The sequence below is a fragment of the Vanrija albida genome (assembly GCF_041260175.1).
Source record: "Vanrija albida strain AlHP1 chromosome Unknown contig_7, whole genome shotgun sequence".
Lineage (NCBI taxonomy): Eukaryota > Fungi > Basidiomycota > Tremellomycetes > Trichosporonales > Trichosporonaceae > Vanrija > Vanrija albida.
Genome location: NW_027191426.1, coordinates 1,356,529 through 1,382,209, shown reverse-complemented (window position 1 = coordinate 1,382,209; position 25,681 = coordinate 1,356,529). Strand labels below are relative to the sequence as shown.

The window sequence follows — 25,681 nt, the reverse complement described above, 5'->3', positions numbered from 1 at the left end:
CTCCTGTTTCTCTCGCCACGAGTTGTAGCCCCTCGCGTCGCCCCTCGCGTCGCCCCCGCTAATGCAATGAATGGCATCAAGTGTCCAGTGTATGAGTGTCCAGTAAGTACAGGCGAGCGGCTACACGCCGTGGAAGAGTACAACAAGCAATAGTCCGAGGAGGAGAGTCAGTGGGGGCACGGCGCGCGGTGCAGTGCTCGAGTAGAGCGACGAGCCGATGCCCGGGGGTGTGATGATGCGCGAGCCTTTCGGCTTGATTTCAAACGGCTGGGACGTCGCAGCAAAGTCTGCGGTCAGCATGTCCCACAGTACCCCTTACCTTGCGGCGAGAGCCCCGTGCCGTTGACAGTGATGGTGTACCCGGTGCCGGGCTTGAGGCGCGAGACGAGGTCGATCTCGGCCGCGTAGTAGAACGGCAGGGCGAGCACGGATATCGGGCCGGGGTTGATGCGGAGCGTGGCGTTAAGCAGCGCCGTGTCGGGGTTGTCGAGGTGGATGTCGATGAGGGGCGGCGTGGCGCCGGGGACGATGCCGGAGGAGGCGTTGAGCCCGACGACGAGCTTCTCGGCGTTGATCACCCCTGGGCGGTCAGCCACTCAGCCAGGTCAAGAGGCACCAGGCGCAGTCCAGCGGCGCGCACTGAGGCCCGCGGGGGCAGGGGCACACGGGAAACCAAGGTTTGTGACGCCGCCGCAAATAACTCACACCAGTCGGCCACCCCGGGCCAGATGACGGCGGGGTCGTGCAGCGGGCCAGCCGAGGCAGCAGCGTGCGCGCCGCTCGTGCGCGAGGGCACGGCGGCGGTCGTCACGAGCTCCGGGGGGCGAGTGCTGCCCGCTGCCGAGGGCGTGGGCTGGGACTTTGCCCATGCGCTAGACTCGGTCGCAGAGGCCGTCGTTACCGATGCCGTCGGTACGTCCGAGGTCGACGACGCCGCCTCCGAGCTCGACTTGGACTTGGCCCGTGATCTCGAGCTGCTACTGTCCTCCTGCCGCGCGTGGAGGGGCGAGGCGGCCGCGAGCGGGAGCGCGAGGAGGAGGAAAGCGGCGGCCCGCATCGCCGAGTGGTCGGCCTGGGGGAGGGTGAGGAGGGAGAGGAGGGGAAGGGGAGGGAGGGGAGGGGTTGAGGCGAGAGGCAGCCTGCAGGCCAGAGAGAGGCGCCTTTTAGTTGTGCAGATGGATGTTGGAAGTGTGAATGTAACAACGACCATGGCCTCGCTGCAAACTTGACGACGCCGATTGCTCCCCCCCTTGGATGTGCACCGCCGAGCCCGCTTCGGCGCTCACTTGACGACGACGAGGACGACGACGTCGCGTTCCAGGTCCAGAGGTGTTCAGCCTCTCTCTCTCTCCTCTGCCCGGTCAGTGGCAGCCGCCGGCTGTAAACAGTCAGGGAGGTGTTCCCCTTGTGTATGAAACCGAGGGGGTACGGGGGGGTGCATGTATGAGGGGGTCATGGGGACTTGCTGCCCATGCATTCCCTCTGCGCTGCTCTGCGCTGCACATTTCTGTGGATTGTGCTGCTTCATGTGCCCGCCGTACCCAAGGTGCCAAGCTGCCCCTCGGCATGCTCGGCACCAACTCTATCCACCCCGGCGTTGCACGGCCACGTGCCGTGGAGTGGATACGCTGCGCGTTAAGCTCGCCGCTATGCATGCACTTTGGCGAGTACGACGCCAGCTGTCCCGCGCTCTGTCTGTCATGTCTGGCGGCCGTGGAGACGAGACAGACTGGCCAGCACGGCGCCGAGGTCGGGCGGTGGCGCCTGGCGCGCCGGCGGCTTGGAGACGGCTGCCGTGCCCCCGTCCAGGCTGCCGAGCGGGGTCGGGTCGCTCCCCACCGCGCGAGCCGACCTTGCCGCTCTGCAGCTCCGTCCACTCACCGAGCGAGCACCCACAGAGGCAAGCATTATCGATTTCACATGCACCGAGTGGATGAATGATATGGCGGGGCGAGGTGGGTCACGGCTACGCCTGCGGCTGCCGGTTTCCGGTCCGGACCTGAGCGCACGGAGCTGAGCGGTGAGACATTTGCCCATTTTCGGATCTCGCTCGAGTCGAGGCGAGGTTGCGACAACGCCATCAGTCCAAGCCAGCCGCCGTCCCAAGCCTCTTGCCGCAAGCCTCTACGGCCATTGGCAGCGCTCGCTGCATTCCCCATCCGGCGGCCAACTGGCGGCAGCCAGCACCAGCACCAAGCGGGCCCCCCGCTCCGCTCAGCCTTACGGACCCCCGAACCCGCGACCACTTCCGAAATCAAGCCCAGTTCGCACCCCGGTGCCTCCTACAAGATAGCGGAGCTGGTCTCCGGACTCGAGTTTGTCTGTCGATAACGCACACACGCAGCGATGAGCGCAGCCGACCTCCCACCGACCCACCCGGACAGGCGCGCAGTCGAGCGCCGCCTGCTCTGGAAGGTCGACCTCATCCTCATGCCCATCCTCACCATCACCCTCGGCCTGCAGTACTATGACAAGGCGGCGCTGTCCTCGGCCGCGGCCTTTGGCATCCTCAAGGACTTGGTGGGTTGTGGCCTGCCTGCGCCGCCAGCACCCGCTGACACGCCCAGGGCCTGGCTACCACGCACAACGGCGTCACCTCGACCGCGCGCTATGCGACGGCGTCGGCCGCCTTCTACTACGGCTACATTGTCGCCGTGCTGCCCGTCGCGCTGGTCCTGACCCGGCTCAACCTGCGCTACGCTGCCGCCGCGGCCGTCGTCACCTGGGGCCTCGTCGCCATCCTCACTGTTGTGTGCCATAACCGTGCGTGTGAGCAGCCGGCACTGCTGACGCTCCAGACCAGGGCCTCATCGTCCAGCGCGTCGCCCTCGGACTCGCCGAGTCAGTCGTCGCACCCCTCTTCGTGGCCATCACGGCGCTGTGGTACAAGCCACAGGAACAGGCCGTGCGCTTCGGCATCTGGTACTCGGCCACGGGCATCTTCTCCATGTTCAACGGCGCGATAAACTACGGCCTGGGTTCGAACGGCAACGCGCATGCGTGGAAGTACATCTACTACTTTTGCGGGAGCGTGACCATCGCCTGGGGCTTTGTCATCCTCGCCATCCTCCCCACGTCGCCGCTCGAGCCGGGCTTCTTCTTCACCGCGGCCGACCGCGACCTGCTCGTCCGCCGCTTCGAGGAGAACCCGTACGCGCGCGACAGGCAGACGTTCAAGCGCGACCAGTTTATCGAGGCCGTCGTCGACATCAAGACGTGGATCTACCTCTTCATCGCGTGCATGTGCTACATGTGCAACGGCGCGGTCACGGCTTTCGGCACGCTCATCATCAAGAGCATCGGGTACACGGGCCTGCAGTCGGTCGCCCTCACCATCCCGGGCGGGTTCGTCACGGTCGTGACCATCTTCTTCTTCAGCTACTTTGCCGACAAGTACAAGAACATCCGGACGTACCTGCTGCCGCTGTCGTGTATCCCGGTCGTCGTTGGCGCCATTGTCATGTGAGTGGGGAGGGGTTGATGGGTGTGGACGTCGCGCTGACGCGCACCAGCTGGACAGTCAACTGGCACCCGGCCATCGGCCCCCTGATGGGCTACTACCTCGTCGCGTCATTTGGCGCGCCGTACGTCCTGCTCCTCGCCATCGCGTCGGCCAACACGGCCGGCTCGACCAAGAAGGCGGTCACCTCTGGCGCCATCTTTGTCGGGTACAACGTCGGCAACATTGCGGCCTCGTACACTGTCAAGACGCCCGAGGCCAAGGTCAAGTACCGCACGACGTGGATCACGGTGATTGTGAGCATGGCGGCGGCGTCGATCGCGTCGCTCGTGCTCCGGTGGCTGCTGGTGCAGGAGAACAAGCGGAGGGACGCGCTGGTGGTCAAGGAGGCGCCGGCGGCCGGCGGCGAGAAGGCCGACGCCCCGCGCGCGGACGACGGGGCGAGCGACGACGCGCAGGTCATCAAGGCGCTCGACGAGTACGCCGATGTGACGGACAAGCACCTGCCGAGCTTCCGGTACACTCTGTAGGCGGGGGCGTCGCGTCGCCACAACACAAAAGTGCAGCAGCAGCCGCACGCTATAATCCATACCTATCTTTTGGGATGCATCGTCTTGATCTGGAGTATCACGCAATCTGGCTGATGCGAGCACGGCAGTCACCCAGGCCGGCTTGGCGCCTCGCGTGGCAATGACGCAACGGAAAAAGTCGAGAACCGAGGGAGCCGACTGCGGTGCGGTCTCGACGCAGCGAGGGTAAGTATAAACCCGGGCAGCTCCAACAACGTCGACACCACCCATCCACCCGCAGCAGCATGGTAGCACCGAACGGCGGCCTCACGAGCAACGGGATCGCGACGTACGGCGCGACGGCGTCGACCGAGCAGCTGCGCGACGCGGAGGCCGACCTCCCCCGCGCCAACTCTGCGCCGCCCCACTCGCTGGCCGTGCGCCTGATACGCCGGCTGGAGGGCGAGGTCGACGCCAAGGCGTGCGACTGGATCAGCGTGTTCGCGTGCTTTTTGACGGGGTGGACGAGCGCGATTAGTTTTACGGCGTGTTTTGTGTGGTACGTGGCGTGGGCCGGGCGTACAGTGCTTTCCCCCCCCCCCCACCCCCCACCCCCGCTCGCGGGCTGACGCCCGCTCGCTCTTAGGCCAGGCTTCCAGACCGGCAACGTGGCCCAACTCGCCATCGCCATAGCACGCACCTTCGACCCGCCGCGCACGCGCACCTACACCTTCATGAAGGGCGACCAGCAGGCGCTGACGGCGCTGGTCTCGTTCTGGCTCGGCACGAGCCTGGGGCGCATCGGCGCGCGCGTCGGGCCGAAGCGGCGGGCGTGGCTGGTCACGACCGCGCTCATCCAGATCGCGCTCGCCGTCGCGGCCGCGCTGTGCGCCCACTTCTCTGGCGAGGGGGCTTATGCCGAGTGAGTCTGCCCCGGTTCGCAGCTGATAGAGAAGCGGGCGGGACCACCCGTCCTGGTCGACGCCGCGGGGCATGGCCGCGCTCGGCTTTTTGTCTGCAAGCCTCGGCCTGCAGGGCATCGTGGGCAAGCGCATCGCCAGCCCGATGAACACTACCGTCGTGCTCACGACCACCTGGGTCGAGATCTTCAACGACCCGAGCCTGTTTGTGATCGGGCTCGCGCCGAGCCGCGACGTGCGTGTGGCCGGCGTGCTCGCCGTGCTGGTCGGCGCGTTCACCGCGCGCGCGCTGCTCGCTGTCGCGCATAGCTCGGGCACGATTGGTGTGCTGTGTGGGTTTAGACTTATACAGGTGGTTTGGTGGGCTGCGATCCCGGGCCCGCGGCGTGACTAGGCGTGGTATGGATACTGTAGATGCGGCGGGGTTTGCAGGTGACTGGTCTTTGCTCGACGCACACGCACACCCATAACACCATAACATACTCGCCTGGCGGCGGTCCCAGAAGGTTTTACTACTCAATATAGACTGTGGCCTACGGCCGTGCTTAGAGCACCGCAGCGACGGCGGCAGCGACGACACTAACAACACCGGCACCAGCGACGACGGCACCACGCACACCCGACGAGCCCTTGCTGGCCGACGGCGCAGCGGCGGCCGACGACGACGCGGCAATAGCCGCAGGCGACGACGCGTTGACGACCGACTTGCCCGTGTAGGTAAAGTTGGGGTTGATCTTGATCGGGTTGGTGATCTTGATGGCCGTGAGGTTGACGGCGGCGGGGGCCGCGGCCTGGGTCAGGTCGGTCGCCGAGGCGTTGTAGAAGACCGAGCCGTTGCCGGCGCCCTTGGCGTTGACGTCGGGCGCGGGGATGGGGATCCACTGCGCGTCGTTGGCGACGCCGTCAAAGATGCCCGTCAGGTTGAGCTGCGGGATCTCCTCGGGCTTGGGCACGTAGTTGTCCCAGCCCGTGATGTTGGCCTGGAACTGCCACACGGCCGAGACGGTCTTGTTGGCGTCCTGGCGACCGAGCGAGGGCAGGTCCCAGTTGTTCTGGACGCTCGAGAGGGTCGAGTAGTGGGTGTAGAAGGTCGTGTCGTTGGTGCCCTTGAGCGCAGCCGGCACGGCGCCGCCAAGGAGGAGGGTGTAGACCGTGTTCTGGATGTCGTACGACTCGGTCTCGTCGAAAGTGAGCTGGATGAGCGTGCGGTTGTCGTTGAAGCGCGCGTCCTGCAGCAGCGGGATGAGCCAGTACTGCAGCCAGCTGCCCATGAACGTGATGTCCGTGTCGTGGCCGTCGTTGACGAGGTTGGGGGTCACGAAGACGTGCTGGGGGAGCGCGGACGCGTTGACATCGGCGGCAAAGTCGTTGAAGTTGCGCACGCGGAGCGCGCGGGCGGGGATGCCGGCGACCGTGTTGGCGATGATGTGCGGGTTGTGCTTGCGCTTGTAGTACGTGTACGGCGCGGTCGCGCTGGCGTTGACGTAGTTCTTCTGGGGGTAGTCTGGGGGGAGGGAGTGAGCAAGTGCCACAGGTTGTGGCGGCAGGGTCACGGCACGGCCGCGTGCGGGCCCCACTCACCACCGGCAAAGCCGTCGGTCGGCGCGTTCTCCTGGTACGACGCCCACGAGATGTTCTTGGTCTCGAGGAGGTCGACGGCGGTCGACACGTTGTACGGGAAGTAGTAGTTGTCGTCGTCGCTGGGGCGTGTTAGGGGGAGGTCGTCGGCGGACCACAGTACTCACGGCATGCCGAAGAAGTCACCGGCGACTAAGAGGAGTCAGCAGCGCCCGCCACACAGCCGCCACGCAACTCACGCGCAGCAAAGTAGTTGGGCTCCGAGGGGTGCGTCACACCGTTGTAGTTGGTGAGCAGGATGCCCTCGGACGCGAGCTTCTGGAACGTCGGGTCATTGGCGGCGGTCGCAAAGTCGGTGTTCTCGAGCCACACTGTAATGAAGCGGTCGTACGCTGCTGTCAGCTGCCCGCCAAGCCCGGCCACCCACCCTTGCCCTTGACGACCTCCTGGATGGGGAGCGAGCCGTTCGTCTTGCCCGTGTACGTCGGGCTCTGCTGCAGCGGCCCGGGGCCGGGGGCCACGAACTTCTGCACCGTGACGGCGGAGACGAGGGGGGCGAGGAGCGCGAAGACGGCGGTGGCGGCGGCGGCGTGCATGGTGGCTGGGGGGGTGGGCTAGGTAGGTCTGAGCTCGGGCGCTGCCTTATGAGGGCTGCGATGCTGCCGAGTCGCCCGTCAGCTCGTCGCATTCTGGACCACGGGTCGGAGGGTCGCCCGCCTCGCGGCACTCGTGCATCGGCACAGACGGGATTGGCCGACGGCGCCGACGTCGCTGTACGTGCCGGCCGTCTGCTCTGGGTCAGCCGCTCCGCGTGCAGCCAAGAACGTGGGCCAGAGCGTGCCGGTGTCAGCACGCTCGCGCGAGACACCCGCCAGGCAAAATGCCGCGGTCATGAAGGAGTGGGTCGCAGGGCGAGGTAGACTTAAACTCGAGGCTAAACCCGCGACAATGTGCTATAAATACGTCAGCCACCTGCCTCATCCACCGCGACCTCGCCCCACGTGCCGGCGCCGTCTAATGCTCCAGCACCCATTGGACAGTCGCCCTAATCGACAAGCGCCAGCGTTAGATATAGATAGACACGGCGCGTCGGCTGGCCCTCGGTCCGCTCGGCAGCCCCGAGCTGAGCTGCGACGGCGACGACAACTCGCCTGACCTGCCCCCTCACGAGACTAGCCCGTCCGCAGCGCAGTCATCTCGAGCAGCCGCAGCGTCACGCACGTTCCTGCTCTTGTCGTCGTAATGTGCGTGTGCGTGCCCACTGACTCAAACGCCAGGCCAGCGGCAGACGTTCTGTCGCCCGACAGCTCGCCCGACAGCTCGCCGACGTTGCCGCGCGCAGTCGGCGTCCACCTCTACGCCCAATGTCATGGCGATACGCGCCGGCCGAAACCTTGACGACGAGCCGAGGTTGGAGGCAAGCTCAAGCGGCCAGCACCAGCGGCATTTTGCAGGCTTGCGCCTATAATCTCGAGGCCGTGGTGCCGACGAGCTCGCCCACAGCACCATGTCGGACACGACGAGACAGGAAGAAAAGGTGGCCCTCGCCAGCCCCGCCGGGCAGAGCGGCAGCGGCGCCAAGGGCAAGAGCAGCACGGGCGGCAAGAACCGCACGCGCAACCTCATCGCCGGCGCCCTCGCCGTCGTCGTCGTCCTCGGCGTGGCGCTGGGCGTCGGCCTCGGCGTCGGCCTCAAGAAGCACCACCACGACAGCACCCCCGCCCTAGCGCCGGGCAACACGTCCGACATCACCGCCGTCGTCTCCCGCGCGGCCCTCCTCGGCGACCTCGACCGGTGGCAGGGCTCGAAGCGCAACTTTTCCATCTCGTCGACGCCGACGACGCGCACCTTCAACTGGACGATCGACCAGGCGCTCTCGTCCCCCGGCGCGCTCACAAAGCCCGTGATCACGATCAACGGCCTCTCGCCGGGCCCCGTGCTCGAGGCCAACCTCGGCGACCGGGTCATCGTCCACGTGTACAACAACATGACCAACGAGACCGCCATCCACTGGCACGCGCTCAAGCAGAACGGGACAAACTACTACGACGGGACGTACAGCATCACGCAGTGCGGCGTCCCGCCCAAGGGCAGCTTCACCTACAACTTTACGGTGCAGGACGTCGGCACGACGTGGTACCACGCGCACAAGGCGGCGCAGTACACCGACGGCCTGTTTGGCCCCATCATCTTCCACGCGCCGAACGAGACGGCCGCGCAGCACAAGTATGACGACGAGTACACGTTCATCCTCAACGACCAGTACAACACCGTGTCGACGGCGCTCGAGTGGCGCTTCACCGCGACTGGGACGGGCATCGACGGCCAGCCCGGCGACGAGCCGAGCCCGGACGGAGGCATGATCAACGGCGTGTCCCAGAGCCGCTGCGCCTACATCCCCGCCAGTGACCTGGTTATCGCTGAGCGCCGGCGCGGCCTCGGCCTGCAGCGCGACTTGGGCATGCAGCGCAAGGTCTCGCAGCGCAAGCGCTCCGACACGACCGGTGCGTGCTAGCCCCTCCCCTCCCCCAGTCCGCTGACCCCCCCCAGGCACACTCTACCCCGAGACCAACCACTGCGGCGACCTCACGACAGACTACTACAACGTGACGCTCGAAGCCAACAGCACGTACCGCATCCGTCTGATCAACGCCGGCACGTTCACGACGACCGTCTTCTCGATCGACGGGCACAACCTGACTGTCGTCGAGGCCGACGGCGTGAGCATCGAGCCGTTCGTGGCGCAGAGCGTCGAGCTCGCCGTCGCCCAGCGCTACTCTGTGCTCGTGACGCTCGACCAGAAGCCCGGAGCCTACTGGATCCGCAACGTGCTCGGCACCGACCAGCTGCGGTACACGGGCCCGCAGTTCAACGAGACGACCCTCGGCGTGCTCCGGTACGCTGGCGTCGACACCGCCACGCTCCCCGCCGACACGCCGGCGCCGGACGGCGTGCAGTTTGGCACCATGACGCCGTTCGTGCCCGCTGACAAGGTCGACGCGCCGCAGCCAACGGTGCAGCAGAACGTCGCGTTCAACATGCAGTACACGGCCGACAACAAGCACTACATGTTCTTCAACCAGACGAGCTGGACCCCGCTCCCGCCCGGCCAGATGGCCCTCAGCGCCATCAACGCCAGCACGGCCGCCAACGCCACGTACATTGCCGCCAACATCGGCGACCAGCTCAACTACATCAACCCGAGTTACGGCGTGTTCGACCTCGTCGTAAACTCGCAGGACGACGGCTCGCACCCCTTCCACATGCACGGCCACACCTTCTTCGTCATGTCGCAGGGCACCGGCCACTTCTACGGCGACTCGTCGTCCTTCAACACGACAAACCCCATGCGCCGCGACACAATCTTCATCCCCTCGTACGGCCACGTCGTGCTCCGCATGATTATGGACAACCCCGGCATCTGGGCCTTCCACTGCCACATCACCTGGCACATGGAGATTGGTCTCCTTCTCACCTTGACAAACCTGCCCAGCGAGATTGCAAAGTTCACCCTGCCCGACGACCTGCTCGCAAACTGCAAGGTCAATGCCCAGAACGGATGGTAGAGGGTGCGAGGGCGCGTGTGCGGAGGGCGAGGGCTTCGGTATAGACCATGTAACAGATTAGTGTAGGCACCCGCGTCAATGCGCTAATGATACATGTCTCGATTGTACAAGTTACACGGGCAGCCCGAGGCTGCCGTCTTCCCTCATTAATTGTAGGAACTGGGGGTCAGAGCTGAGCACACGATAGTAGCCATGTCAACTCACTGCACTCTGGAGAGCAAAGTACTCGTCCACTGTCTCGACGCCCCGCGGGTACGGCAAGCGCGTGCTGTCCAGCGGAATCGGCTGCGGGCTCTTCCGCGTCGCCGGCTTGTCCCCCACGGGGTTCTTCTTGCCAGCGACAAGCTTGAGGCATTTGCTAACAGAGTCAGCACACGCTCAAGTCTCGCGAGACCTACTCTTCTGTCAGACCGTACTCCGCAAGCAGGAGGCTCTTGGTCAGCAGAGCGAGACCAACGACCGTCGCCGCGTTGGCCAGTCGTCTCGCAGGGATCTGCTCCATCTGCATGGGTCAGCTTCATTACCTCTCTCCACCCACCTCCGACACGATCGCAGCCTTGTCGGCGATCGGCTCCGTTCCCATCGTCGCCATTATCTTGCCCTCCTCGATGCTGTTGGCGACGCCGAGGCCATCGCGTACAACCTGGCTCAGTTGCTGGATGACAACCATGACCTCTTCCTGCGCCTGATACTCCAGCACTGCCAGGTTCTCGGCAATGTAGAGTGCCACCTCTGGTTCAATCTAGGCCATGTCAGCAACGACGAACACAAACTGGGTCACGTACCGGGGAGTCGCCCAACAGCTCATAGTCAAACGCCTTGGTAAGTTGCTGCAGGAAAGCAATCTTCCAAGCGCGCTTCTCGCTCAGCAGCTCGTACCAGCCATTGAGAAGTGCTTCTCCGTTCCGGTCGCCAACCACTTCGGACGTGATGGTCTTCTGATAGTTGAACGTCTCGCGCGCCAGATGAAGGTAGTTAACGCTGAGCATCGACGCGTGCTTGGTGTGCAGCGACGAGTGCAAGGCCAGAGCCCGCCTGGCAATACGCTGGCTGGGGCTCGTCTCCAGCGAGACCAAGATAGGCAGGAGCTGTCTTGTCAGTGTGGGCAGGGCACTGTCACTCACCATTCCCGGGTGGTAGAGGCCTTGGTTCACAGTGAATGAAAAGACCTCCATGGCTGCGGCCTGGAGAGCGTTGTGAGAAGACATTGCGCTCTTGGTGATAAAATCGATGTTGGCCTGAACGAGAGCAGTCGAGACACTCGACTGATGCAGATCCGCGCCACTGCCGATGAGATCACTGACACCCTTGTCTGAGGCTGTTTGGTCAGCGCGGGGCTTCTACTGCCATCCTTACCTTTGGCCTTGGTCGCCTTGGTAGGCTGTGACTGCGTAGCCTGTGACACCAAGAAGTCGTGGAGCAGCTGGAGCACTCGAGCCTGGTTGTCCAGGTTTGGCGACTCGATGATGCCTCGCATCCAGGTTGTAGACTTCTCGTGGATAATGAATCGGGGGTTGGTCCGATAAAGGGCGCCGAGACACAGCATCGGAGCGTGTTGAGACGACGAGGCCATCGCAAACTCGAGGAAGACATCGAATAAGTGCTCCGAGAGCGGTCTCTGCGAGATTCTGTCCACAATGTTGCGCACCTTGTCGTCGGTCTGGGCCACAGTCTCAAGCTTGCCGTACTCGGCAATGAGCGCAACGATGTAGAACACCATCGCCGCTCCCTTGTACTGAGCCTGGTTCATGCGAGCAATGGCCCCGATGTCCTTGCGTGTCTTGGCTATCGGGTCAGCTTCCAGCCAAGGTATAGCAACTCACCGATGCAGGAGAACAGCAGCTTCCCCAGAGACTCATGATCACGTGTAAGGTTGTTCACGACCGAGCAGTAGCAGCTGACCAGTGGCCGGAGCGAGTTCAGGCCAGAGGTCGGCTTGGTGATCATACCGAACACTGTCTTCGACAAGTCCTGCGCAAAGGTGGTGGCTGCTTTGGGGAGGTGCGGAATCGACCGGGTGAAGATCTGAAGGAGCAGGTCGTTTGTCATCTGCTGGCTTTCGTCGGTGGCCTGGCGCAGGAAGGTGAGCAAGATGGACGCCTTCTTCGTCTCGATCAAGCCGGGGTTGTCGGAGCTGAGGAGCTCGATGGCGCGAATGTGACTAGGCACATCGAAGTCAGACTCCTCTGTTGCTTCCACGAGGCGGTTGATGAGGGCGTCCAGGGTCTGGGCAAAGTAGTTGCTATGCCCATTCTTGGTGCACTGAGCTGAGATCTGTCCAAGTCAGCCTCGGACTGCATTGACAACTTACAGCTTGAAGGGCCGACTCAAGCGACTCGTTGGACCGGAACTTGCCCAGGATGTCCACGAGGAGGCCAGCAGTCTCCTCAGCCACAAACTTGGTGTTGGGGTAGATGATGTCAGACAGAGACTTGATGGCGAGCTCCTGGACGCCCTCGTCTTCATCCTCCGCGCCGGCTCGGAGGAGTTGGTAACAGATCTCGATGCGAGTGTCGTGATCTTCGGTAGCTTCGAAGATGCCGCGGAGTAACCTGATAACGCGCTTGCGCACGCCAAGACCGGTGTCCGTGATGCGTTCGGCGATCAATGGGTAGTACTCGACCGCAAGGTTGGACCGCTGGACAACATACTTGCCGACGAGATCCACAGCCGCGTCACGGACTTGGGGCGAAGAGTCGGACAAGCCTAATTCCAGAGCATTGCGGACCGAGTCTTGGCTTAACAAGTCTGGGTCGGCGACCACCACACTACCGAGACCACGGATCGCCTTTGAGCGCAGACCCACGACGGTCGAGTTCATGGCAATGGACAGGCCGCGAAGAAGCGGCTCGAACGCCCCTTGCAATGGTCGGGTGCGGGAGATCGCCAAAGATGCCTGCAGCGCCTCATCTGCCTGGTGGGGATCGCTGAGAGAGTCAGCCGAAGTCGGATCATTGGCCTCACCTGATCTCGAATAACTGGTCCTCTGGGTTCCAGACCTTTCGAATGGCAAGGCCAATCTCTCGGGCAATGATCTGCAGGTTGTCCCTGTTCACCGAAGCGTTCTGGGATCCTGGCGCCTCTGCATCCTCGTCCTCATCAACGACCTCGGTAACGACCTTCTCCAGTACCGAGACGATCTTCCGCTGTGCCGAGTCGAGCTCTTGCGCCCACAGCATTTGCGACATCTCGCCGGATGACTTTTGATCAGCGCTGCCATCGACGAAGCCACAACTCACCACAAACATGCTGTCTTCACGAGACGCCGTGGACAGGAAGCTCTGAATGGTGGTCTGCGCCTTGGCAAGCGCCACCATGCCATCGATGTTGGCGTCTGCGATAATCTCGTCGAGGCTTGGGACCTTAGTCTTGCTCTCGATCTGCTGGTGCAAGGCCCGCAGCCGAGCGGCGATGTCACCAAGGTAGTCCATGGCGACTGCGCGAGCGGCAGAAGCCTCATGTGTACTCCGCTGGTTGTCGAGAGCGCCAATCTGATGTCAGTGGGCGTCTGACCGAACTACTCACGAAGATCTTGGACAGGATGTTGAGGAAGAGGGGAGCGGCCGGCCATTCAGGGCGGTAGACCACTGTAAGGAGATCGGCGACAAACGTGTCCAGGATGGCTTTGAAGTCGGTATCACTGGACGACTTGTTTCCCTTCGATGCGCCGGCCTTCTGGACCAGGTGGCCTGCAATCGTCTTTGTAGAACGAAGGGCGGCATCAAAGGCTTCGCCGAGGATTTGGATCTCGCCTTGCTGCGCCTTCTCTGGGTCAGGAATCTCGCTGCTCGCCTCGGCTGATCTGCGGAGCCGCCGGATACGCGATCCGACGCCGTAGGACGACGCCTGGACAAGTTGCAGCAGCAGGGCGCTGAGGGTGTGGATCGAGTTGCCGTTGGACAGCTGGAAATGGGGCTGAGCCGATCCCTGTTCCTGGACCTTGGACAAGGACTGGAGGATCATGTCGATGATCCACAGGCGCTGATCTTCGTAGTGGGCAAAGGCCTGGCATGTCAGGAAGCATCCCGGAGCTAACACTCACGCCGCGGAGGCACCCCAGAGACTCCGTTCTGAGGCTCTTCATCACAGACCAGGCCGGGCCGTTACCACCGTCCTTCTTACCACGGCGAGTGGCCGGCTCGCGCACGAAGACAGGGCCGATTGCCATGTAGACTGTCGAGGTGAACAGTTCTTCCGATAGTGACATGTCTGGTCGGTCAAGCAAACCAGCAATATGGGGGACTGCGGCACACGTCGCTTGAGCGATCGACGAGATGTTGCCATTCTTGAAGAGCGGATCAGCCTTGCGTGACCTGCCATTGGCGGCTGCGGACGCTTCCGCATTGACAACGAGTGCGAGACGGTTGGAGTTTACACCTGGACCATCAGTGCTCGGCAACACTGGAGGCACTTACTCTCGCTCGCGAGACCTTCGACGACCTTGAAGATGACAGAGTCCATCGAGTGGCGCACAGTCAACACCGCAAGCGATAAGAGATCCTCGGAGAAGAGCTATCGTCAGCTCTGCACCATACCAGGCCGACTCACCTGCTTGGGAAGCCCGTCGGTCGCCATAATGACAAGGCAGCACAGCGCAGCAGACGCAGCGGTGGACATGCCTGCGAGGATGTTCTCAAGCTCAAGCATGTCCGCCTCGTCCACCTCGGGTGTTCCTTCCTGACCACCTTCATCTGCGGCCTTCTTGGCTCCCTTCTTCTTCTTCTGGGGCGAGGCTGATGTCCCTGTCGCATGACGTCCCGAGTCTGGGAACGGGTTGGCATACTCTGCCTCGCGCATGATCTTCTCCATCATCTTGAGGATGCGCAAGATGCTTTCTGCGTCCCAAGGGATGCCGCCGCTGTCGCTCTTGGTCCGCTGACGCTTCTTGCTATGCTGTAGCCGAGACACATACCGGGCAACCTTATTCAAGGCGTCCACGGACAAGAGGGCGTGCGCTCCGTCGCTCGAGACGCCAGAGAAGAAGCGAGAATTCGACACGTCTTCTGGCGATGGTTCTGCCGCGAAGGAATCTTGCTCCTCGAAGATATCCTCCAGCAGGTTCTGCAGCTTTTGGTACGAGCCTGAGATGTGAGCCCTTGTACTGCGCAGCCACACTCACTGCGCTGATCCCTCTCTCCAGTGCGTCCCCCGGTTGGCAGGTACTGGGCCTGATTATCGACGGCGCCATGACTCATGTGGTAGTCACCGTCCGTGTCCACCTTTCTGCTGTCACCCCAGTTGATATCGTCTTCGTCCGACTCGTGGTTGTCTAATGCCGGTGTGGAGTGTAGTGACCCTGTCGAGCGAGCGCGGTCTGAAAGCGTCCGGAGGGAAGGGTCATTGTCCACCAAGTCGGCGCGTTTCGTCGGAATCAAGACAACAACGCTCGACGGGCGCGACTTTGACGGTGATGGCGACGCGCGCAGGTCCGTAGACGACTTGTGCTTCTTCGACGGCGAGGGCCCAGTGAGGCTGAGGGGATCTGGTGACTCGTCTGTCTCCGGCTTGATCCCGGTGCGCGAGTGCGTCGGCGTTACGTTCACCGAGCTCGGCTTGGACCAACCCGACTGTGAAGTGGGAGCGGTATGTGGGCCAGTGTACGGCGCAGGGCTGTTGAGTCGTAGCCCGTTCGTGCCGTCGATGTACGAGCGGTCGATGAACTGCTCAAAGAACTCTGGGTCTCCTCTAGCCGAGGGCGCCGGCGACGACCCAGCGACGGAGCTTGGCGTTGGCGGCTGGACCGACGAGGAAGACGTCGGCGTCGACGGAAAGAAGTCGTAGGCCATCATGCGGTGGTTGACAAAGTCTGGGACCGGGGCCGGTGGTAATGGGGGGTTGCTGTGCCCATTCGTCGCTAGAGGGAAGGCGTTCTGGGGAGGGAAGGCATGCTGCGTGGGCGGCTGTATTGTGTATGGCCTGTCGTCAGCCCGACGCTCAGCTCATCAACTCACTGGTTGCCATAGCTGCTCCCTTGGATCATGGGCGCTATCCTTTGCAGGACATCGTTGCGTGCGAGCAGATCCTCGGCCGTCTGGAGACTGTCGAGGCGCTGGAAGCCGGCCTGGTACTGGGGGTACAGGCTCGAGGAAGACGCGGGGGGCTGGTACGCGACCGTGTGTGGGGCAAAGTGGCCAGCGACTGGGAGCGTCAGTATGGCCAGCGGCGCTTCTGCCTTGCTCACCTCGTGCTGTCGGCGTGTAGTTTATCAGGGGGTAGACGCGCAGGATTGTCGCCGGGTCGTCGTAGGGGGAAGGCACGTTTGGGGGGAGGGAAGACTGCTGATCGGTGCCGGTGCCGGTACCGCTGCCGCCGCCGCCGCTTGCCCAGTGAAGGTGGCCGCCGTTGGGCGGGAGTTGGTGGGCCATGCCCGGTCGTTGTCGTGAGTCGGCGTGATGATGCTGGGGATGGGGATGGAGGGAGGATGAATGGTGATTGGGGTGAGTGGCGTTGTGCGCGTCGAGGATGGGATCGAGATGCAAGTGATGGTTGAGGGAAGGTCAAAAGTGGAGTATGTGTGCGTGTGTGTCGCGGCGAGATGAGTCGACCGGCCGTCCGTCACTTGTCGAAATGATCGGGTCAGGCGCGACAAACGAGGTGGAGGGCAGACTCAGTGTACCAGCCAGCAGCCAGCGCCAGCCAAGGGAACGAGGGAAACGCGACGGCAGCGGATGAGACAAAGTCGGGTCCAGGCGGGAGACGCAAGGGAAGGGACGCGGCGCGGCACCGGCGCGCGGGCGCGCGGCCATGGGGCACCACGCGTCGGATCAATATTGAATGGACCTGATCTCATTTCAAGTAGAGGGAATGAATGCTGAAGAAACATGCATAGTGCGTCCAATGCAGTGGCACACTGCTACTCTACTCGTCATCAGACTCGTCCTCCTCGCTGCCACTGTCCATCTGCTCGAGAATGTCGACATACTGCTTGCCCTTGGCAAAGACTTGCTTGTACGTCTCACGCTCGGCAGCAGGGGCATCCTCTCCACGCGCCTCCTCCGAGTCACGCCAGTCGATGAGCGCGTCCTCGTCGACAATGTCGCTGTCGTACAGCGCACGTAGAGCAATGCCAAACCACGGCGCTGCCGCAGCGTTCTTGACGCAGTAGATCTGAACATCAAGCGCGACGTCGGACAGCTCTCGCGACAGGCTGGCGGCCAGCTTTCCCCAGCGAGCCCAGATCTTGGTGGCAGCGGCCAGGATCTGCGCGGCCGAACCCTCGGTAGGCACCTTTGACATGAGGAAGTTGACGACCTCTGCGCGTGCCGTGTCGATACCAGAGTTGTAGCCCATGACGAGCGTCTTGAGCTCGAGCGAGGCATTCTCGATCGAGTGGCCCTCGTCGTAGGCACGGGCCAGTGATGAGCGGGCCTCGGTGAAGAAGGCAGGGGGAGGGCCGTCGCTGATGTTGAGGCCAGAGACCTCGATCTCGGACGTGGACGAGGCGTAAGAGGCGGGCGAGTCGGGGGGCGTCGTCGAGGCGACCGACAATGTGGAGAGCGAGGCGGTGGAGACGCTGGCTTCTGAAAGGCGGCGACCGAGCTGTCCAAGGCGCTTGTTCTTGGGGTGCTCGTAGAGGTCCTCGTCGTCAGAGTCCTCTGCCTCGTCATCAGACGACTCGTCGTCCTCCTCCTCCTCGGCGGGCCACAGGAAACCCACAGAGTCGGGGCCAAGGATGGCAAGCCCGCGCTTCTCCCGCGCCTCGGCCGCAGCCTTGGCCTTGGACCCAGATGCCGTAGATTCCGAGTCATCAGAGTCGTCGTCAGAGTCCTCATCAGAGTCCTCATCCCTAGCCCCGTATGGCTCTCTGCCGATGCGAGAGAACTCGGGGATCTTGACGCCTGGTGCAATCTTGCAGCCGCTGCCAATGAGGGTTCCCTTGCCAATGTGGACGCCGTCGCCAATGACAACATTGTCACCAATAATCGACTCGTCCAGGTAGCAGTCGGCTCCTATCCTGACGTTGGACCAGATGTGGGTGTTGTTGAGCGTGGTGTTGTCTCCAACGACGCAGTTGGAACCAAGGGTGGAACGGCGGATGCGCGTGTTGTGGGACAGCTGGCAGCGCGCACCGATGAGAGCGGGGCCCTGGAGGGTCGTCGTCCTGGCCAGGACGACATTGTCCCTCGCGACGTAGACATTTCCACGCCTCAATTCGTACTGCGCTCCTCCAGGCTCGTTCATGTCCGGGACGAGGGGGAACACCCAGCGCTGGAGGATATCCTGCGCCGTCTCGCCGTACGTCCTCGTGTCACGAATGCGCTCAACATAGCGGCCGCGCTGCATCTTGCTGTCCTTGGCCGTGGGGTCGACCTCCTCGTCGCCGACGAGGTGGACGGAAATTGTCTTGCCCAGGAGATCGTTGCGGAGGACGCTCTTAAGGAAGTTTCGTCGGAGGTCCTGGTAGTCAAAATTCTCTGTGCACAGAGCCTGGACGTCGGCCTCGCAAATGTCGACGCCGAGGTCACGGTAGCCGCCGCGGGACGACGACGCGTTGGTGCCAGACCAGATCTCGTACGTGTCGATGCTGGATGGCCAGGGCTCGATGAATGGGACGGCTGGCAGCTTGACGCGGTGGGCGCGGGGTGCGAGGGGGTTCAAGCTGTAGTGGAGGAGACGCGACGAGGGCGGGTGCACGAGCATGATTGGGGATTCGGGGTGTGGGCTGGGGGTTGTCAGAGGTGCGCAAGCGTTTCGACTCACCGGCCACCGCGACCAACACCGAGCGTCATGATGATCGACTTGTCCGTCTCGCGGCGCTTCTTGTGCTCCTCGACCATCTTGGAGAAGTCGTAATTTGCGATAAGGGGGCTGTGGACGAGGATGTAGGGGTTGTCGGCATTGAGGATCTGACGACTTAGCACAGGCCGAGGACGCCAACTCACGTCCATCGTGTCGAGATGTCTCAGGGCGTCGCCGGCGGTCCTCGACGTCTTGTTCGAGATGGTCTGGATGTCGAGGACGTCGTTGAACGGCGACTTGCTGCGGTGCGTGAGCGTGCGGACGTGCGCGCGCTCAGCTCTACTCACTCGACAAACTCGCGGACCTGGTCGGCGTGGGCGTTGGCGAAGATGAAGACCTGCTTGACGCCGCTGAGGCTGAGTGACTCGAGCGTCCATGTGAGCAGCGGCGTCGAGCAGAGGGGCAGGAGCATGCGCGGCTGGTCGACACAGAGGACCTCGAACCGCCTGTTGAACGAGTCGGCCATGACGACGGCCTGGAGGGGCGCCTCGTCTCCATTCTGGCCCTTCTGCGGGGGTCAGCGCGGACCATGAGACTTCCACCCACCGACTTGGCGTCGGGCTTGCCGGGTTGCTTCTTGGGCGGCATTGTGAGAGTGTGCAGAGTGAACAATGCTGGCTGGAGCGACTTTGGCACTTTGGCATCAACGCGCCGGCCGTCATTTTGAGTCGGCGCAGCTGGCGCAGCGTCAGGCACGGCGTCGGCACGTGGAAACCACGAGGACGCCACAGGCCGATAGCGCCGTAACCCCGTCCACCTGCACGCCTGGGTGGTGTATTGCGGTTGTAGGGATTCGCTGGCTGGTGCTCGCTCGTCACCATCACAAGCATCGGCCTCATCGCCAGTACCCTCGACCGCACCTCTCCCCCACACCAGTCGCGAAAATGCCCGTCCCCTGGGAGGTGAGTCGCGCTGGCGTGCAGCTTGCGTGAGCCGTGCTAACCCCTCCAGGCCGTCATCCCCCTCGGTACGTCGACCCGGCCTCTCCCGACACGGCGCGCGTCGAGATGGCCAGACCACCCCGAGCCTCCACTAACCCCGCAGCCCTCACCACCGTCATGTTCGGTGCGACCGGCACGCTCCTCAACGTCGTTAAGCGCATCGAGAACGACGGCCAGCCCCCCCGCTACGGCCTCGACAAGTGGGACGACATGATGATGGCGCGCGACGAGAGGCTAACAGGGTCGATCCGTGGCCAGAGCGTGCGTTGCGTGTATGGTGCGGCGCTGACGTGTAGACGAACCCCATTGCGCCCGAGGGCTTTGCGACCAACTCGGCCTGGGACACGGAGAAGGTCCTCTAAGCATCAGCAAATGTATAAGATAGCATGGAGGAGGGGCGGGGTGGGGGGTGCTCTGGCCGGGGGAGACCGGCCAACGGAAACCAGGCTTCCAGACGGCGCAGAGGACAGCATACGGCTGGACGGTCGGCGGGCAGCCTGGGAGGCTACGGTCGACGGGACAGCACACGGCAGGACAGCCGGCGGGCGGCCTGGGAGGCTACGCCGTGCTGACATGCCGGTGGCATCTGACCCAGATACCCAGGCCTGAAGACGACCAGCCGCGTCGCAATTGCGACGGGGCGCTGCTGGGCGGCGGAGCACACGGAGCTAGGGCTCGGAGCGGCCGAGTCCCAGCGGACCGGGAGCTTGGAGCGCGTCGACGCGTTGTCTGTTCGGCGGGGCAGGCTGTCTTGAGAGACGATGCTGGCCGCTGGGTGTCAGTGTGCCACTCTGCGCAGAGTGCAAGCCAGCCGAGTGTCAGCTGGATCGGACTGTTGATGTGGCCAAGCGCATCGGAGCGTGGCCTGGGGTGTGGCTGCGAGCACGCGGGCCCATGCTGGCGCGAGAACAGCGTAAAGTCATTGGACGCAGACCTGTGAGCTCTGAGCGCTCATGAAGCCGCCAGAATCAGTCATCAGGCTTGCTTGCCCAGCAGTCCGTCGGCTGGCCAGGCTCGGCCCGGTGGCGCGTCGCGAGATGTGGCGAGGTGGTCTGACGAGTAGGTGTGGCGGGTCTGACGAGCTCGTGACCAAACATGGTTGTGGCGTCGTTATCGGGTGGTGCTGGTCGCACTCGCGATAACGGCCCCGCCACCATGTTTGCTCACAAGCGCGTCAGACGTGCCAACGCAGCCGGTAGCAGGCCGTGAGGCGGGTGAGGCCACCGATGGGGTGTGTGGAGCGGAGGAGAGTGTCAGTGACTGTTGTGGCTCGCTGCGCCGTTGCGCCGCCGCACGACGGCCCGACGCTGCCCCCTTCTGCATGCTATCATCTTCCCCGCCCGTACAGCAGCGCGAGCCGCCGCGGCGTACATGGCAAGCGCGCAAGCGCCGCCTTCGTTGCATGCGCGCGCTGCCACTACCACGATCCACGCGGCACGTGACCCGTCGGCCCGGCGTCCGTCATATGGCGTCATGCAGCATTCCCCGGCCTGCTATCCTCCTCGTGCCATCCTCGAGCGAGCACATCTCCCTCCTCGCCCATCTCCCTCGTGCCAACACCCACTCCCCAGCACGCGCAATGGCAACCCCCGCCCCGCCCACGTCCACCCTCCTCACGGGCCAGCTGGGCGTCTACGCCGCCCAGGCGAGCCCGTACCGCACCTATCCGTACTTCGTCTCGGGCGACCTCGCGGCGACCCGCGCCGTCGTGTTCATCGGCGGCTTGTCCAACGGGCTCGGGGGCGTGCCGTACGCGCCTAGGCTTAGCGCTGAGCTCGCTAAGAACGGGTGGAAGCTGTGAGTGGCCCGCCCGCGCCGGTGATGCTCGCCCGTCCGCTGGTCGACGCTCGCCGCCGGCCGATGCCCGCCCCCACGATGCCGGCTCGCTGACGCTCGCCCGCGCCCGCCCGCAGCGTCCAGACCCACTGGTCCTCAGCCTACGAGAACTTTGGCCGCTCCTCCCTCGCCGTCGACGTCGCCGAGCTCGGCGCGCTCGTCACCCACCTCCGCGCGCAGGGCACGCACACCGTCGTCGTGATGGGGCACAGCACGGGGAGCCAAGACGTGATACGGTACCTCACGACGCGCGCCGACGCCGACGGGGGGATCATGCAGGCGCCCGTGAGCGACCGGGAGCACTTTGCGACGGACGCGGCGACGCGGGCGTGGTTCGACCAGCTGCCTGTCGCTGAGGGGCTGATCGCCGAGGGGAAGGGCGAGACGCTGCTCGACTACGCGTTCGACGGGTTCGGCCTCCGCCTGACCGCGTACCGCGCCCACAGCCTCCTCTCGCCGCTCGGCGACGACGACTACTTCTCCAGCGATATTCCAGACACTGGGAACGGCAAGTTCAAGCACCCGCTCGATGAGAGCTTTGGCCGCTTGGCGGCGCCTGCGCTCGCGCTCTACTCGGAGAAGGACGAGTACGCCCACGTTCCCGACATTGACGCGCACCTCGCCCGCTGGGTCAAGGCCGCGCACGGCAAGCTCGACACGCACGTCGTAAAGGGCGCAAACCACGCCGTCGAGGACCCCGCCCACCAGGACGACCTCGCCGCTGCTGTCGTGGCCTGGCTCGGCAAGACGTTCAAGTAGTGCTCTTAGCCCCTGCACCGCAGCTCCTAGCCCCAACGCTGCACACCCCCCCGCCGCCACGACAATGCACATGCAATGAGGTACCCTATGGGCATGATGATACTAACAAATTACGCTAATGTGATGACTAGAGGTGGCAGTGGTACAGAAATCGTGATCATTACTAGATTGGAGTGAACCCTCGGAGTTGACCAAAAAGGCGCACGCTGCGCCGCCGCTTGATGGGTTGCGGCGACCCAAACGGCGTCGACGGCGCGCTCACAGCCTTGAGCTGCGGGCTCCCGCCGCTTGACCCCGCCGATCGCGGCCCAAAGTCCTGCGGCAGCTCGACTGTATCGAGTGGCGTCAGGCCCTTGCGCGCAAAGAACGAGAGGGATCGTTTGAGCGTGCTCGACCGCTTCGGCGTGTGTTGCGGTGCGGGCTCGGGTGGTTGATCGGAAACAATTACAAAGTCGCCGTCGCTCTTGGCGTCGGTCTTGTCGTCGTCGTCGTCGAGCATCTCGGTTTGCTCGGTGTCGGGCTGGGCGCGGTCGGAGCCGTCGTCGCTGATCACCTTGGCTGGCGCTACCGGCGACGACGGGAGGGACGCCGCGCGGTTGAGCGAAAACAACGGCCGCGTCGTCCCAGACAGTGACGAGCTCTTGCGGTGCTGCACCTTCTCCGAGCGGCTGGGCGTCATGGCCTCGACTCCGCGACGCAGAGACACCGACGAGTGGCGCTTGGGCGGTGCGTTGGCGTCGGTGAGTGACGCAAACGACGTGTTGCGCGAGACATCGGCCTCGCCATCGACTTGGACCACAACGCCGCCTTCACCGATGATCAATCGGCTCGCACGCACAGCTGAGCGCGACCGTGCCCGATTGGGCAGCAGCACGCTTCTCAGCTCGGGAGACGACACGAGGTCGGCCAACGAGGCAATGCTGCGTTGGCGGCGGATCGGGGCGTCACGGACCCGAGTGTCAGGAATGGCCTGGGACATGACCTTGCTGCGCGCCGTCGCGAGCGTCTCGGACATGACGTCGATCAGCGCACGGTCGATCAAAAGTCGCTGCGACAGCGAGGTGCGCCGCAGCACCTGGCCGCTCTGTAAGCGGCGGTAGCCGGGTGGTGTCGACGGTCGCTCGGGCTCGACATCCACAGGGCTGGCGGTAAAGCACGCCTCGTCTGGCGTTGCTGGCGGCTCGACAATCGACATGGACAGCTCCTCGAGGCCAAACACAGTGTGCCGCTTGATAACCGGCGGGAGCTGTGGCGGACGCTCGGCGATGACAGTCGACGAGCGGCGGGACCGGAGGTTGTACAGTGCTACACTCGATGGCAGTTCGAATGGTGGCACCGAGCTCTCGTTCCTAGCCGCCGTCATCTCGGCCATCCACACATCCTTTTCGGTTTCACAAGATGCCGCGAGATCAAAGTGATGGTCGCGGGCCGACATGCGAATGGTATGCGGGAGGATGCCTGACGTCAGCGTCGACCCTGGGAACTGGATTTCTCACCCTTCTTGATATCCGCCAATTCAAACACTTCCAGTGGCAGATAGTGTTTTGGTTCAAAGGTGCCCCGGGTCTTCTGCACCTTTGCTAGAACAATGTACCCACGGTACAGGAACGCGGCCAGATAGCGCACCTTGACCGGTGGGTCGAGGGATGCGCGGAGGTGGTGGTGGTAGAGAACATCGAGCGCGCCAATCAGACGACAGGTTCCCAGGCGTGTAAGGAATTCGCGCGTGAGAACTGGATGTGTTTCAATTCGCTCTGCCACGGTTGCCGTCTTGAGCTCGGCCTCCTTGCGCCGGCGCGCATCGTCCGCATTCTCGGCGACCGCTCGCATCGAAACCTGTGCAGCTTCCACGGCGGCGACCACGTCGCTCATCGGCTGGTCCCGATTCACATCGGCGAGCAGGGATGCAAGCAAGAGCGGGTATCGACATACGCGCTGCACTGGCGTAATGAGCATGTCTCTGAAGCGCAGTCGCGAGCCTAGCGTCGTGGAAGGCTGGCTGGTGAGGATGTCGAGGAGGGTTGCGTGCGGCGCCGAGGATGAGATGATCTGGCAGCGCTTCTCAAACGCCTCGTAGTCGCTCCGGTGTGCGATGGTGCGCACCAGAGCCGCGGCTGCAGTCGACCCTGCGCAGTAGTCGTTGTAGAGGGCAAAGCTTGTGCCTTCCGACACAAACAGATCCGCTAGGCCCTTGGTCGCCGTGTCGATCGTAACTGCATCCGAAGACTCATAGTTCAAGCCCGAGAACTTGAGAATGTCCACCATGTGCCCGACAAGGCCAATGTGGAAGTCGAGGAGCTCGGCCGTATTCCGGACGATGAGCTGGTGAATCCGTTCCGACACACGCGGGAGGGCCGCGAGCTGGGGCAGGTAGATGTGGACAAGTGCACGGAGGTCGCGGACGTAGGTGACTTCGGTCTCTACGATTTCCAGGAGGATCATGCGTCGCTTGTCGAGCTGAACCTTTGACTCTGGCCCTGTGGCTTTGGGGCCAAGCTCGACCTCGATGTCACCGGACCCTTCTCTGCCGCTCCGTGCGCTGCGGGACAATGACGTCTTTGTCGAGGGGAGCGACTTGGACGTGCCGGAGGGGGAGAACTGGGACGACTCGGAGATGAACGACGCCGCGTCGCCCGCCATGAGCAGCATGCTGTCCGCGGGCGGCAGGTGGTGGTGGTCAATGTCGGGGGGAAGGTGGTGATCGCTCTCGTAGATGATTGTCTTTGTGAGACCGTCAGTCGCTGCGTCCTTGCTTGTAGTCAAGGACAATGACGACAGGCCGAGGATCACCGACTCGTGATGCGCCAGGCTCGACCTCCGCGGCGGAACAGGAGCGCAGTCTGGGATGCAGTCGGCTGTGTCAGACTCGGGAGTGTGGTGTTGCTCGGGGTATGGCGTGGTGGTGTAGGCAGTGCTGCCGAGGGCAACGGTGTCGCCCGTTGCGCGCCATCGCTTGACGTCAAACTCTCCCGAGGAGAGCGACGCCCTGCGCGGGTGGTGGGGGCGTCCTCGCGAAGGGGATGGCACTGTTGCCGACGCGCGCGGCTGCTTTGTAGGCGAGGGCGTGGCGATCGAGTGCCTGCGTGCGACGTTCATCGTCCATGCCGCAGCCTCGGGCAGAGGTGGCGGCGGGGACCGCGAGCGGCGCTTCATGGCGATGCTGTTACTGCCGCTCTTGTCTGGCCGGCGCCGTGGCCATGTCGAGAAGGCGTTCGAGTCGGGTGCAGGTGTCGCCGCTGATGGGGCTGGCGTTGTCTCGGCAGCGGCGGCGGAGTGCTGGATTGGATAAGCCGAGAAGAGTGGGTGCTCGGCGGTGGGCAAAGGAATGCTGAGCGGCGTGGGCTTTTGCCTGCTGTCGTCTGGTGATGGGCTA

At 63.7% G+C, this 25,681-nt stretch overlaps 12 protein-coding genes across 12 annotated transcripts; 5 read left to right on the top strand and 7 right to left on the bottom strand.

Moving 5' to 3' along the window:
- Positions 1-120: 120 nt before the first annotated feature.
- Positions 121-1,057, bottom strand: Q8F55_008995 (uncharacterized protein; the record flags this gene model as incomplete). The annotated part of the gene is made up of 3 exons (XM_069357371.1): positions 121-287; positions 320-580; positions 706-1,057. The coding sequence occupies 3 exons, from the start codon at positions 1,055-1,057 to the stop codon at positions 121-123; spliced, it is 780 nt and encodes a 259-aa protein (XP_069205308.1).
- A 1,289-nt stretch (positions 1,058-2,346) lies between these two features.
- Positions 2,347-3,990, top strand: Q8F55_008994 (uncharacterized protein; the record flags this gene model as incomplete). Its single annotated transcript, XM_069357370.1, has 4 exons — positions 2,347-2,520; positions 2,568-2,763; positions 2,799-3,462; positions 3,513-3,990. 4 exons carry the CDS (start codon positions 2,347-2,349, stop codon positions 3,988-3,990), a joined length of 1,512 nt encoding a protein of 503 aa, XP_069205307.1.
- Positions 3,991-4,274: 284 nt separating this feature from the next.
- On the top strand, positions 4,275-5,283 carry Q8F55_008993 (uncharacterized protein; the record flags this gene model as incomplete). The annotated part of the gene is made up of 3 exons (XM_069357369.1): positions 4,275-4,528; positions 4,616-4,891; positions 4,926-5,283. The coding sequence occupies 3 exons, from the start codon at positions 4,275-4,277 to the stop codon at positions 5,281-5,283; spliced, it is 888 nt and encodes a 295-aa protein (XP_069205306.1).
- A 151-nt stretch (positions 5,284-5,434) lies between these two features.
- Positions 5,435-7,063, bottom strand: Q8F55_008992 (uncharacterized protein; the record flags this gene model as incomplete). Its single annotated transcript, XM_069357368.1, has 5 exons — positions 5,435-6,393; positions 6,471-6,589; positions 6,635-6,659; positions 6,707-6,859; positions 6,895-7,063. The coding sequence occupies 5 exons, from the start codon at positions 7,061-7,063 to the stop codon at positions 5,435-5,437; spliced, it is 1,425 nt and encodes a 474-aa protein (XP_069205305.1).
- An 897-nt stretch (positions 7,064-7,960) lies between these two features.
- On the top strand, positions 7,961-10,033 carry Q8F55_008991 (uncharacterized protein; the record flags this gene model as incomplete). The annotated part of the gene is made up of 2 exons (XM_069357367.1): positions 7,961-8,971; positions 9,018-10,033. Exons 1-2 carry the CDS (start codon positions 7,975-7,977, stop codon positions 10,031-10,033), a joined length of 2,013 nt encoding a protein of 670 aa, XP_069205304.1. The 5' UTR covers positions 7,961-7,974.
- A 111-nt stretch (positions 10,034-10,144) lies between these two features.
- On the bottom strand, positions 10,145-12,082 carry SCC2_2 (Sister chromatid cohesion protein 2; the record flags this gene model as incomplete). Its single annotated transcript, XM_069357366.1, has 8 exons — positions 10,145-10,192; positions 10,238-10,391; positions 10,432-10,535; positions 10,572-10,775; positions 10,819-11,121; positions 11,158-11,351; positions 11,390-11,818; positions 11,857-12,082. 8 exons carry the CDS (start codon positions 12,080-12,082, stop codon positions 10,145-10,147), a joined length of 1,662 nt encoding a protein of 553 aa, XP_069205303.1.
- Positions 12,083-12,275: 193 nt separating this feature from the next.
- On the bottom strand, positions 12,276-16,398 carry SCC2_1 (Sister chromatid cohesion protein 2; the record flags this gene model as incomplete). The annotated part of the gene is made up of 10 exons (XM_069357365.1): positions 12,276-12,960; positions 12,998-13,233; positions 13,273-13,524; positions 13,559-14,038; positions 14,076-14,410; positions 14,449-14,545; positions 14,582-15,114; positions 15,153-15,949; positions 15,985-16,171; positions 16,215-16,398. The coding sequence occupies 10 exons, from the start codon at positions 16,396-16,398 to the stop codon at positions 12,276-12,278; spliced, it is 3,786 nt and encodes a 1,261-aa protein (XP_069205302.1).
- Positions 16,399-16,891: 493 nt separating this feature from the next.
- GCD6 (translation initiation factor eIF-2B epsilon subunit, GEF) lies at positions 16,892-19,360 on the bottom strand (the record flags this gene model as incomplete). Its single annotated transcript, XM_069357364.1, has 5 exons — positions 16,892-18,695; positions 18,734-18,879; positions 18,916-19,012; positions 19,060-19,280; positions 19,319-19,360. The coding sequence occupies 5 exons, from the start codon at positions 19,358-19,360 to the stop codon at positions 16,892-16,894; spliced, it is 2,310 nt and encodes a 769-aa protein (XP_069205301.1).
- A 296-nt stretch (positions 19,361-19,656) lies between these two features.
- Q8F55_008987 (uncharacterized protein) lies at positions 19,657-20,075 on the top strand (the record flags this gene model as incomplete). The annotated part of the gene is made up of 4 exons (XM_069357363.1): positions 19,657-19,674; positions 19,724-19,739; positions 19,817-19,974; positions 20,010-20,075. The coding sequence occupies 4 exons, from the start codon at positions 19,657-19,659 to the stop codon at positions 20,073-20,075; spliced, it is 258 nt and encodes an 85-aa protein (XP_069205300.1).
- A 1,217-nt stretch (positions 20,076-21,292) lies between these two features.
- On the top strand, positions 21,293-22,308 carry Q8F55_008986 (uncharacterized protein; the record flags this gene model as incomplete). Its single annotated transcript, XM_069357362.1, has 2 exons — positions 21,293-21,510; positions 21,627-22,308. The coding sequence occupies 2 exons, from the start codon at positions 21,293-21,295 to the stop codon at positions 22,306-22,308; spliced, it is 900 nt and encodes a 299-aa protein (XP_069205299.1).
- A 163-nt stretch (positions 22,309-22,471) lies between these two features.
- On the bottom strand, positions 22,472-23,743 carry Q8F55_008985 (uncharacterized protein; the record flags this gene model as incomplete). Its single annotated transcript, XM_069357361.1, has 1 exon — positions 22,472-23,743. One exon carries the CDS (start codon positions 23,741-23,743, stop codon positions 22,472-22,474), a length of 1,272 nt encoding a protein of 423 aa, XP_069205298.1.
- A 29-nt stretch (positions 23,744-23,772) lies between these two features.
- Positions 23,773-25,461, bottom strand: Q8F55_008984 (uncharacterized protein; the record flags this gene model as incomplete). Its single annotated transcript, XM_069357360.1, has 1 exon — positions 23,773-25,461. One exon carries the CDS (start codon positions 25,459-25,461, stop codon positions 23,773-23,775), a length of 1,689 nt encoding a protein of 562 aa, XP_069205297.1.
- Between the last annotated feature and the right edge of the window lie 220 nt (positions 25,462-25,681).